Consider the following 13,701-nt stretch of genomic DNA (forward strand, 5'->3'; position numbering starts at 1 on the left):
TCCTAGTTAATGAAAGAGACGCTTTTGTTCAGTAAGCGTGCAAGCTTTACAGTCCTTCTTACTAAATTAGAAATTTCCTTAAATAGGAGATTAGGAAAATACTTCTTCAATATATACTTTGATAGAAGGTAGTTTTACTAAGTTAAAGCTTATATTTAAGAATGTTGCTTCCCAGTTGGAAGGGTCAACAATTAGATGGGTCATTGAAGATAATAAAAATAGCAAGCACATACTTTGTGCTTAATATTTGCCAGGCATTGTTCTAAGCTCTTTCAATATATTATTTCCTAGTCCTCACAATAGTTCTATCAGGTTGATACTATTATTATTCTCATTTATGATGAGAACCTGAGACACAGAAGTTTGGCAATTTATTCATGATCACACAGCTATTCAATAGTGGCCACACTGAGAACTGAATATGATCAGTCTGCCTTCGAAGTATGTATCCTTGACCAATATACTATATGGCTTTTCAGTCTATTTCTACAACATCCATAAATAGGAAGGGGAAGGAAAGAAGCAAGAAAAGGTAAGGGCAAAGGATCAACTTTGATTGTCTGCAGTTTGAAAATTATGTACTTGGTATAATTCTTTGATCTTTTATCTTAGTTGGTGTTCTGTGAGCTTCCTGGATGTGTGGTTTGATATCCAACGTTAATTTGGGGAAAATTCTGTCATATTGTTTCAGATATTTCTTATGTTCCATTCCTCCTCCTCCTTCTGTGATTTACTAAGAAGGACTGTAAATTACATGTATGTTATACTTTTTTAATTGCCCCACAATTCTTAGATATTTTCCATTTCTTCAGTGTTTTTTTTTTTTCCTTTTGCTTCTCTGTTTTGGAAATTTCTATTGACATGTCTTCAAGTGCAGAGATTCTTTCCTTAGCTGTCTCTAGTCTCCTAATGAGCCCATCAAAAGCATTCTTCACTTCTGACTTCTTTCTTTTCTATCTTCCTTAGAATTTTCATCTCTGCTAATATTACCTATCCTTGCATGTTGTCTACTTTTTTTATTAGAACCTTTAGCATACTAATCATAGCTGTTTTAAATTCGTGATCTGATAATTCTAACATCTGTGCCATAATTGACTGTGCTTGATCTTTCTCTTCAAACTGTGCTTTTTACCTTTTAGTATGTCTTGTAATTTTTTATTGGAAGCTAGACATGATGTACTGGGTGAAAGGAACTTAGATAAATAGGACTTTATTAATATCTTGGGGGAGGAGAAATATTTTACAGTCTTATGATTAGGTCTCAGTCTTTTAATAAGCCTGTGCCCCGGGTTATAAACTTTACAAATTCCTCTATTCTGCATCCCTTAGGTGAGACAGGATGGCTGGAAGGGACTAGAACTGGGTTATTTTCTTTCCTCTAGGTAGGTTAAGCTCTATAAAACTCCTAGGAGTTCAGGCTCTGGTAAAATCGTTTATCTTTAGGGCAGACCTTTTTAAAAAGAATAGAATGTTGCATCATATTTCAGAATACAGTTTTCTGTTGGTATGCATGGGGGATTGGTTCTAGGACTCCCGCAGATACCATAATTCACAGATGCTCAAGTCCCTTATATAAAATGTTGTATCTGTGTCTAACCTATATACATCCTCCTATATACTTTAAATAATCTATAAATTACTTACAATACACAATACAACGTAAATGCTATGCAGATTGTTATGCTATTTTTAAATTTGTATTTTTTAAAATTTATTTTGGATACTTACAATCTGTGGTTGGTTGAATTTATGCAGGTAGAAGCCACAGATCCAGAAAGCCAACCATAGTTATTTTTCAGTTCCCCCTGCCAGAGCCCAAGGGTTTTTTTTCCTTTCATCTTCACTGTAGGAACCTGCTTGAGATGCTGGAGGTAAAACTCAAAAGTGTGAGGGCCACCCTATGACTGGATCTCCTGGAGTTTTAATCTCTCAGACTGATCCACATTTGAGCCTCCAGCAGTTCATCCATTACAGTTCAGGTTTTCCTACCTTAGTAGTGGGTTTCTGTCCCTGTAAGTTGATTCTGTATATCTGCCTGTCTGTCTCTCTTGTTTTCAGGGCTACAGTTTGCCTTGTGACTTTACTTGATAGACTTAAAAAGAGGTGTTTATTTTCCAGTTTGTTCAGCTTTTTACTTGTTAAAACAGAATGGTGACTTGCAAGCTCCCTGCTTGCTGAACCAGAAGTGGAAAGTCTTGTAATATGAATCTTAATTATTATTTCAGCAGTCATAAGGTCAATATGATAGCTATTATTATCCTTATTTTACTAATCAAAAGCTTAGGCTTACAGGGCTAGCTATATAATTTGTGGGCCCAGTGCAAAATGAAAATTAGAGACCCCTTGTTTGGGAAGCAGGAATAAAAAGTACCATTAAAGGTACTAAAATATAAAACTCTTTTCTTTCTTCCACAGTCTCTGTACTTAGGAAGGTGTATTTTTGTTAGTGTTCTTTTAAATCAATTAAAAATTAAAAATTTATATTCTTAATATGAATTTTATAATTTATCTTTATATTATGCAGTGAAGTTTTAATTGCATACAGAGCATATAACTCATATGGAATCAATGAAATGATACACTTCATATTCTTAGCTTGCACGTGCATATATTACTTGTTCTTAGCAGAACAGTGGAAACATGCAGAAACTAACCCTACTGTTTTTATTCCACATCTTGATACACATATCTTTTTATCAACTCTCTCTACCTTCAGTTTACTGACGAGGAAAGGAAAAAGAACTGTTGGCTGCCCTTTTTTTTTTCTCTGTCATCATTTTCACTGTATGTGTTGGCTAGTACAGGGAAGTGACACGAGTAAGATAGGATATTTTGATCTTCCTTGTTTCTTAGAACACCACTGCCTTCTTTCTGCTTTTGAAGCAAGTTCTAGTAGGAACAGAAAGCATGGTCTCTTGCAACTGTCAGTACCCCTGCTCACTCTGTCATAGAGCAATATGTTTATCTTGTTTTCACTTGCAGTCTTGTAATTTGAACTCTGTGTTCATGGAGCATCGTGAGCCCTGTAGGCAGATGGACAGCAAGGAACAGTAGAGAAACATATTGCACATATATCCTGTGTTTAAGCTTACATCCCATTGGATTTACAAAATATTCAAAGAGAAAATTATTACAGATTTCAAGATGTTCATCAGAATATATTAAAAGTAGCACTGGGACTCTGTGAGACTGCATAGGTTGCAAACCTGGGAAGCCGGCCATGTTTAGAGATACTAAGTAACTTGTCCAGAGTCATCCAGCTGGGAAGTGTTCATGCTGGGGTTAAAACTCAGGTGTTTGGCTAATTTTTATTTCTTTCTTAATTTTTCTAATAAGCAGTATTATTAAATACTGCTTTTTTTTCTTCTCTGCAAACCTCCAGAATACTGTGTAAAAATAAGAATAACAACAGTAAGATGAGTGTTAAATATATAGATGGAGGTATGGCCACTCCTATTGGATTTACTGCCTTTAAAAAAAAATCTTGCTAATTGACTACTGAGAGGTGACTGGGTATTTGCATGCAATCCAGAGTCTTGTGAACAGGAGCTTACCATTGTCAAGAGAGGAACCCATTAGTGACAAGTTTGGCAGTACTGTAGCCAATTCCTGTCTAAAGTTAAAGGCTCTGTATAATTATGATGGGTATTTCAAATTAGATACTTGTAAGAGTGAAAGCAGGAACTATTAACAAACAGTTAAGTTGGAATAACAGCATTAGCTGGAGTTATTTTTAGCAAACTGGGACATGTGTTCACCTGCCTCATCATTCACATACATGTTAAGTCTAATAAGCATGCCACTCCTGTGTGCCCCCCAAAAACTTCTATTTTCTAACTCCATCATCACACTGATCCACACTGAACCAGATTATGTCCATTTGCATAACTAGAGTATGAATATAAACTTAGGAAACATGTGTTCTTCACTTTTGTATCCCTAGTGCTTACTGGTCCTGGTATGTAACTATAAAAAGTACTACCGCAACCACTCCTAGCTACCATTTATGAAGCACTTATGTGCCAGCTACTGTGAAAGGAACTCTCTTTAAATTACTTTGCTTGATTCCCACAAAAACCCTGCAAAGTATTATTTTAAGGTAACTTACCAGTGTAGCCATTCAGTATTTGGGATTAATAATAATAAACTTTTTAGAACCTTTTATTTATAAAGTACTCCTAGGTCATTCTTTGAGAAATGCTTCAAACTAGGGAACCAGGAGATTAGAGATGGGCCAACATCTTGATTTTTAGAAGCAAAATGTAATGGATTATGAATGCTGTATCATTAAGCTTGACTTGGATTCTATGCAAAATTCAAATGGATTTTTTTTAACAGCTTAATTCTTTTCCATAGCCTTACCATCAATCACTGGTTGCCTGCCATGGATTCTTTAAGAACAGTTTCTGGCTGGTATGGTAGCTTAGGCCTGTAATCCCAGCACTTTGGGATGCTGAGGCAGGTGGATTGTTTGAGCCCAGGAGTTCAAGACCAGTCTGGGCAACATGGTGAAATTCCATCTCTACAAAAAATTAGCTGGGCATGGTGGTGTGTACCTTTAGTCCCAGCTATCTGGGAGGCTGAGGTGGGAAGATTACCTGAGCCTGGGAGGTCAAGGTCTCAGTGAGATGTGATTGTGCGCCACTGCACTTCCTCCTGGGCGACAGAACAAAACAAAAATTAGCTGGACATGGTAGTGCATGCCTATAGTCCCACCTACTTGGGAGACTGAGGTAGGAGGATCGCCTGAGTCCAGGAAATAAGACTGCAGTGAGCTGTGATCTTGCCACTGCACTGCAGCCTGGGCAACAGAGTGAAACTGTGACTGACACACACACACACACACACACACACACACACACTCTCTCACACTCATTCCTCTCTCTCTCTCTCTCTCTCTCTCCCCCCGTCTCCGCCCCCCCCCATTAGACTAAGCTTATTGGCCAAGATAAATATGCTTCTGATCAAGATGTAGATGATCAGATAGTAGGATAGATTATGAGCCTGACAGACAACTGTCCAATTAATAGAATTGATGTCAGTTTAGAGGAAGTTCTTTGCTTGCTTCAGGGGTCACTACTGGACTTTGTTCTTTTCGGCATTTTTGTTAAGTGAGGATATCATATCGTTCAAATTTTCAGATGACCAAAGAATAAAGATTGGTTAAGACATCAGATGACAGAATAAATCCCTCAGATGGTCTTAAAATAAATACCAACAAATTGCATAAATGTAAAATTCTAAAGTAAATGCACCCAAACTCAACTATCCTGAATACAGCACAAAAGAAAAGTCTTTTTTAGATGACCAAAGTTTTGGTCTGAATTAATGGTCTTCTGTGGTTTTGAAGGTCAGCTCTACAAATTTATTCCTCCATTTGTTTTCTACATGGCTCTAGCATAGAGAGTATGGATAAATGGGGAGATGTTAGAATTGTCTGAAGAGGAATTGTCTAATATTTGTAATTGTCCAAATGTAAAATATGCTGTATCATCATGTGCAGTGATTTCATAACACTGGAAGTTTTTCTTACAGAGGAATAGACGTGTAAGAGGGATGTTACAGTAGTGTTTTGTCTATCATATAATGAATGCGCTAAATGCCTTCAAGGCTGCTGCTACTTCTTAAATTTATGAACATCCTTGATAACTTCTCCAGCCTAGTGAAATATTGTTTGAGACAGTAGTGTCTGTAGGCCTTACAGAGAGCATTTACTGAAAGATGTCCATATGATTGGGGAAATAAAATGTAGATTGTAATAAATTCAACCCTAAAAATACAATTTAAGAAAGAATATTAAATTCAAAAAAATGGTACTCTATGTATTGACAGCTTTAATTTGAAAATGATCTATATTATAAAGAATGGTAAAGAGGAGAAAAATCTGTGGTGAGTTGCGATCTTGCCACTGCATTCCAGCCTGGGCAGCTGAGTGAACTGTCTCCTATTTGACTTCTTCCTATTTTTCCTTCACACCTTAAAGTTAGTGTCACTACCTTTATAAAATCCTAATCCCCTACAGCTGTCATCACCTTTGAACTTCAAGGAATCATACTTTTCATGTGGTCTTTATAGTGTACCTTGAATTAAAATTATTGGCATACTGGCTCTGACCTTCTATCACGTTGTGTTTTTATGGTTTTTTTTTTAGTGTGTTTATGCTATGTTGCCCAGCCTGTTCTCTAGCTACTGGGCTGAAGCAGTTCTCCCACCTCAGCCTCACATGTAGCTGGGACTACAGTCATGTGGCACCATACTTGGCATGATTTTTTTTTATTGCAGTTTTTTTTATGTCATTGTAAGAATATACATGTATTGTTAAGCATTGGGTAAATACTGATTTTTAATCTAATTTTTGATAGATAGAAATTATTCAGCAAAAGCCACCATGGTGCAGGGGAAGGAACCCTGTCAGGAAGTAAACCTTTGCCCTGATAGACACTTCTGGAGCCTTTGGACAAATCATGTCACTTAATTTCCTTAATGTTAAAATGAACATGTTGAATGTAATACATTTTATGTTCCTTCTAGCTCTAAGATTTTAGGAATATTAAAGGAAACTGATTATAAATAAACTAAGTTATAATTTGAGATGTCAGTTCTTAAGGAAAATTTTGAATAATTACCACTAGAACTTAGAAAATTGCATAGCTTCCCTATTGTAGTATATATTTATGCTCTATGCTCTTGTCTACATTAACTGTCCAGCTGAAGAATAGTGAATCACATTCTAGAGGCTCAGCTGTTATGTCTGTTATTTAAAGGGCTAGGAAATGGTGGTAAATGTAGGAGTTGGAACCTAAATAGTTTTTGATTCAATTATATTCTGTGGAGTAGCGTTATGAATCACAATAAGATTGGGTGGTGAAGCTTCTGCTAATAAAAGCTTTAATAATTTGAATGAGACATCTGCTCAATATGAATCTAAGGAAATTACATTTTACAAAATTGCTTTATCTAAGTAGACTTATGTTCTGGCTTGTGAGAAAATTTTGTTTAATAAATTATAGATTGTCTAATTTTATCTACCTGCAGTTGACTGCATTCTTCACTTATTAAAAGACAAATTTCCTATGCAGTGTTTTTAATAGCAGAAGAATTTAAAGTGGAATGATTCTGTACATACTGCTTGCCATGTCTGAGCTGAATGAGAAACATCACAAGGATGACAGTTACATGAGGGAAGGTGCGGTCATCAAAGTATTAATTTACCATTGTCACATGCTAGTAATCCCTGCCCATAAATCCTAACAAGATAATAGCATTTTTATTTTTAAATCTTCTAAAATTTTGCTTCCAGATATTATTTACTTTGTATTTATATGATAGCTATATTTTAAGTATCTTAAATAATTGTATTTTGTAATTCTTTGCAAAGTACAATACAGTTGGTATGCTACGGAGCAAAAGTGCCAATTGATAGTTTATGTATTCATGTTTGTTGTTTAATGTTTACAACCTTTTTTTTGTTTGTTTTGTTTTTGAGATGGAGTTTCGCTCTTGTTACCCAGGCTGGAGTGCAATGGTGCAATCTCGGCTCACCGCAACCTCCACCTTCTGGGTTCAAGCAATTTTCCTGCTTCAGCCTCCCGAGTATCTGGGACTACATGGAGGCATGCGCCACCATGCCCAGCTAATTTTTTTTATTTTTAGTGGAGATAAGGTTTCACTATGTTGACCAGGATGGTCTCGATCTTTCGACCTCGTGATCCACCTGCCTTGGCCTCCCAAAGTGCTGGGATTACAGGCTTGAGCCACCATGCCCGGCCGTCCTTTTTTTTTGAGGTGGAGTCTTGCTTTGTCTCCCAGGCTCCCAGGTTCAAGAGATTATCCTGCCTCAGTCTTTTTTTGATAGGCTTTGCCCACCTTGATTTGCTGGGGATAGTATTGGGTTTAGATGTACAATGTAATGGAATAAAACACAACACCTAGATATTTTTAAATTTTTTTAAAAAACATTGAATCTATGTGTGTATGTGTGTATCTTTGTTTTAGGGGATTGCATGTTTTAGGGTTTTTTGAACCTTCATAATTGCAGTATATATGCAAAGATTGTCTTTATTCCATCTCAGTTTGTTTCATGCTGCTGTAACAGACTAGCACAGACTCATTTTTAAACAAAAGAAGTTTATTTGCTCATGGTTCTGGAAGCTGAGATGTCCAAGAGGACAGCACCAGCGTCTGTTGAGGTCCGTCATGCTGCATCATCCCATGTGGAAGGGCAGGAGAGCACTTGAACAAGAAGGGGCTAAAATTGTTTTTATAACAAACTTACTCTCTTGATAACTAACCTGTGCCTGTGGTAACGATATTAATCTGATAATGAGAGCAGAGCCCTCCTGACCTAATTCTTTCTTCCTAGACTCCACCTTTCAACACTGTTACATTGGGATTAAATTTTTGACATGTGAACTTTGGGTGACACATTCCAACAATAGCATCTCTCTAGTCTATATTTTTAGCTATTATTAATCATCTAGGACTAGGAAAATAAGTACTTCCTGTCATTTTACACAAAAACTGTAAAAATAATTTTAATTTTAAAAATGACTTTTAGTTTTTATTAGAAAATCTTTCAAGAAAACTATTTAGAAAATTAACTCTTAATAGATATTAAGCTCTAAAAGATTAAGTATTTGTTACTGTATCTAGAATTTTAGGAAGATTCCTTACCTATGTAGTTTGTGCTATGGTGTATCTGTCCTTAAATGTTTTAAAAATAAAAATAATGAGGTTAATTTCTTATGTTTATACTTACCATTGATGAAAAGTATCATCTGAATTTAATCTTTGTGGTTTTTACCAACATATATGAAGATGTATGTAATGTATGTACTATGAAGACATAGAAGAGTTTTCTGTAAAATTACCTGTGCCACACATTGATGTGTTCATGTGACGGCCTCCACAAGATTTGATAATGGAGGGATACAAAGTAGATTTTAAAGTGATCAATCCTTTTGCTTTTTTGATTTGTGGGACAACCTTTCAGATGCCAACTCTAAGGAAAATTCATGTCTGAATTGTTGAAATCCATCTAGATTAGCCAACCGCTATTTGGAATAATAGGGATTAGGGCATAGACATTTCTCATTTATGATTTGACCCATTGTAAGAGCAAAGGAGCAGACTGTCTTTAGAGGAGTGTTTCTCAACCTACCACTCTGCTAAGTGATACATTTACATTATACAGATTTGTGCTCACATGTGTGTGCAAATGTGCAAAACAACAATCTGGCAATATTTACCTTTATGCAATGTGCTCTATTTTCTTTTGTGTATCATTTTTATATGCCAAAATATGTCTAGTTGTGGCCTGTAAAATAGATTTCAAAAACTACTAGAGGGTCCCACCTGCAGTTTGATAAACTGTTTAGGATTTTCCTTATTCTTGCCTTAATGCTTCTCTTTACTTTGCTTAACTGTATATTATGTTCTCAGAATTATATAGTTTCCTATGGAAATGGTTGATGACTACTTATTTAAATTGAAATCTAAAGAAGATGAGAAGCTGTTAAAACACAGATACATGTGTGAACATCTGGAAAGAAAGATATTTTCCAAATTGTTTGCATTAGTTCTGGAGGTGGAAGTCAGGATTGCTAGAAGACTTCTGCATTGCCTGATTTGGCTTTTTTTTTTCTTTTCAAACCATGACAGATAGTTTCATACTCAGCAGCATTTAATAAGGTAGTTCTAATTTGGTTACAAACACCTTATCCAGAATTTCTATTTGAATTTTTTAGCTTGAAGAGTTTCTAAATTCTTAGATCATAGAAAATAAATAGGAAGGAATTCCTCACAAATTTAGTTTGTTTTGTGCTTTTTTCCATGGAAGAAGATTCAGGAAAATACATCCAAAAAAGAATGCTAAATTTGGAGTGGCAGAAAATAAGAATTTTAGTTCCTGTATTCCTATTTGGCACTTAACATCTGAGCCTCAGTTAATTTGCATAATGAATGTGTTTGGCCAGATTATCTAAATTTATTTTCAGCTTTAAAGTTTTCTGATTTTTAAGCCAAATTAAAACAGGGATTAGACTTTTTAAGTACCTACTTAGAGACTAAGACACTCTTCAGAGTATTATAGGCTGTGATGTGACCAGTGATGACCTTCCTCAGAAAGCTGCTAGGATTCTGCCCTGGAATATTTGAAGTCTGCATGCTTGTGGCCATATGATCCTCAGATTCCCTTACAGATTTGATTATGTATGGTAATACAGATTGAGTCATCAGTTCAAGAGAATTGCTTACTTCATGACTATAGGGGATATTTCTCTTGAAATTATTTTGGAATCCTTGTGATAAGCAAGATAAGTCTGAACCTATATTAGAGGTTGAAAAGTCAAAGAACAGAGAATGTAAAATGGATTATGTTAAACTTCTGAAAATTATATATAGTTATAGTTGGCTAATTCTGTATTTGAGAGTTACTAAAGAATTGATATCTGGTAATGTAGGCTGATTGATTAGACAATAATTCTAAGGGAGAGTATAGTGATTAAAAACAAATGAGGGTAGATATATGTTCTTAGAGGTTAATATGTCTCTAATAGCTAACAAAAAATGAACTCATATAATAACTAAGTTGTGAATTTTTTAGGTAGTTGTAGAAGAAATGATCTTGAAATGGTTTGAGAAATGAATGGAAGTTTTCTTTTTTTATTTATTTCATTTTGTTTTTAAGAGACAGGGTCTTACTCTGTCCCCCAGGCTAGAAGTGCAGTGGTGCTATCATAGGTCACTGCAGCCTTGACCTCCTGGGCTTAAACAATCCTCCAGCCTCAGCCTCCCAAGTAGCTGAGACTACAGGTGTGCACCACTACACTCGGCAAATTTTTTCATTTTTTGTAGCGACAGAGTCTTGCTATGTTGCTCAGGCTCATCTCAAATTCCTGTGCTCAAGAGATCCTCCCACTTGGTCCTCCCAAAGTGCTGGTATTACAGGTGTTAGCCGCTGCACTCAACTCAATATTTTATTTTCTTAGTTTAATAGAGGTGGGCTTTAGAATTGAGAGTCCAGTAGGTGTAGGTTTTTTCATTCTGTCCTACACAATGTTTTTTGAGGGAAAGTAAGTTTGGAATATGTAACTGTGACTTGGGAGAAGAGAACTTCCTGAGAACTAGAATAATATTGTATGTAAAAAGTGATTAATAATGTAGATTCAGGAAGAAATTATATAAAATACCATTTCATTAGGCTTTTCTTGGCAGCTGTGTCTGATGTATCATACAGTGTGTGGATGATGGGTTAACAGTGTGCTCATGAAGACTTCAAGGCCTCCCCAGTCTCAGCTAACAGGATGTATTAGTCCATTTTCATGCTGCTGATAAAGGCATACCCAAGATTGGGCAATTTACAAAAGAAAGAGGTTTAATTGGATTCATAGTTCCCATGTGGCTTGGGAAGCCTCATAATTATGATGGAAGGCAAGGAGGAGTAAGTCACATCTTACATGGATGGCGGCAGGCAAAGAGAGCTTGTGCAGGGAAACCTCCCCTTATAATACCTTTAGATGAACAGCACAGGAAAGACCTGCCCCCATGATTTAATCATACTCTACCAGGTCCCTCCCACAACATATGGGAATTATGGGAGCTATAAGATGAGATTTGGGTGGAGACACAGAGCCTAACCCTATCACAGGAGTACATTAATAGCAGCTAGGAAATAATATGAAATTCATTTCTTCAAAATGTATAATTTTATAGAAAAGATGGAAATTATGGGAACTACAAGAAGAAATTTGAATGGGGACACAGAGCCAAATCATATCACAGAAGTACATTAATAGTAGCTAGGAAATAATATGAAATGCATTTCTTCAAAATGTATTATTTCATATAAAAGAGCTAGTGTTTAAGAACAATTTTATTAAGAGTTAAATTGTTTTATTCACTATTTTGGGGTCCCAGCGTGTAAGGATTGTCATTGCAAGTTCAACAATCATGTTTACTTGTTTTTTTTTTTTTAACACTAACTTTATCAAAAACGTATGTAATTAATTGGGGCTTAAAATCTTGTTAAATATACGTAAGAAAAATTAATAAATTCAATTATTTACTTTAAAGCTACAGAAGAAAGAAGATCAGCAACTGGAACCTAAAAAAAGTAGCAGCCCTAAAAAAACTGTGGAGCCCACTGTGGATCTTTTAGGACTTGGTAAGTAATAAAAAATAAAAGTTACCACTAGAGTTACAAAACAATTGAAACTTTTACTTTCAGGTAATATAATGGCTTTATCTTCACTATACCAAAACATACCTGTTAAATGAATTTGAAAATGGTATGATTAGTTTGCTAAGTTCCCACAAAACAGAAATCTTTAATAAGGGAGTCAGTATCTGTCAGCACTGTCTTCACTGAAATACAAGTAATGAGTTCCTTGGGGAAAAGAAGATATCAAAGTAATCTTTAAAGGCTTGGTAGATGTGACATTTTAGCGCTTACGATAAAGAGTGGATTATTTTCTCTTCTTTCTCTCCCTCTCGAATTTTTAGTTTTGTGAGGGATTTTTCTGCTTAGCAAAATAATTCTAAGGTACCCTTATTGTAAAATGTTCTGGTTTAAAATAAAATTTAATTTTGGTTAACTGAAGCACACATTTTACATCCAAATCTAGTGTCTAGATTCATATAACTTATTCAGTGATAATGAGAAAAGCTCATTTTAATTTAATGTCCTGTTTGTTCTCATGGCTGAAAGGTAAATGTCTGTGTGGTAAGTAAACAGGCTCTCATTGAAGGGGTGTTTATATTGTGCTTATCTACAAATATTGTTAACTTTCCTTTTTTTTTTTCTTCTAAAAGAATTGGCTTGATAAAAGGTTACTTTTAGTAATATCTGAGCATTGGCACAGGAATAATTTAAAAATTTTTATTTTAGTTTGGAGAAAGATCGACAAGGAAAAAGTGAAAGGCAGTTAGTTGAAAGGGAAGAGTTGAACTTCATATACTGCTTTCCAAAAAATTGATCCTAGTTGTTACTGAGTAAATTGTTGTATGTTTCAAGAAATATAGCTGAATGTTTTATTCATTTCTCAGGAAGCTGGTACATCATACAAATATACTCCCTGGAGGCGCAATTCTTCTATGATAGTAAAAAGTTGTATATTAGAAATAGAAAAAATAACTGTAATTTTGAAAATAAGGCTTCAGTCCAGGGGCTCTAAATATAATTATGTTGACTTGTATTCCTCATAATTTTTTTTATTTCCTTTACTGTAAATGAGAGAAAAGGAAAAGAAATTATTACCAAAGTAAAAAAAATCTTACTAGAACTATACTCTTTGTCTTTACTGCAGCATTTCTTTTCCAGTCTAAGTGCCTGGCTTATTAGTTCATAAATTAGAAATGTAAAATGTAAACTAGGCCTGATTCTTACCTTACGCATTCACTCATTAATTTAACAAATAGCTACTGTCTACTATGTGTCAAAGTACCATTGTAGACACTAGGAAGTTAGATCTGAAAGAGGACAGACTATAACCCCTGCCTTCTGGGGCTTTCTTTCCATCTGGGGAGACAGTAAATTAACAATTAACTGTATAATGATTATATGTGGGAAGTACTATAGATGAAAGAAAACAAAAATGGAAGGTTGTAAATTTTAAATAGGGTGGACAGGGAGGAACTCACAGAGGTCTCACTGGAGCAAAGATGGGAATAAGGTCTGGATATCTGGATCCGTAAGCAAGACCA

At 35.3% G+C, this 13,701-nt stretch overlaps 1 protein-coding gene across 8 annotated transcripts in view; it reads left to right on the plus strand.

Annotated features, from left to right (window-relative positions):
- SMAP1 (small ArfGAP 1) overlaps window positions 1–13,701 on the plus strand; it is a 218,758-nt gene that overhangs the window by 183,846 nt on the left and 21,211 nt on the right. For all 8 annotated transcript variants that reach the window (XM_002746707.7, XM_054254157.2, XM_035296054.3 and 5 more), the window contains one exon: window positions 12,073–12,163. In XM_002746707.7, the coding sequence (XP_002746753.1) occupies window positions 12,073–12,163 (91 nt within the window). The remainder of the gene's footprint in view (window positions 1–12,072; window positions 12,164–13,701) is intronic.

This window comes from Callithrix jacchus, chromosome 4 (assembly GCF_049354715.1).
Source record: "Callithrix jacchus isolate 240 chromosome 4, calJac240_pri, whole genome shotgun sequence".
NCBI classification, from domain to species: domain Eukaryota; kingdom Metazoa; phylum Chordata; class Mammalia; order Primates; family Cebidae; genus Callithrix; species Callithrix jacchus.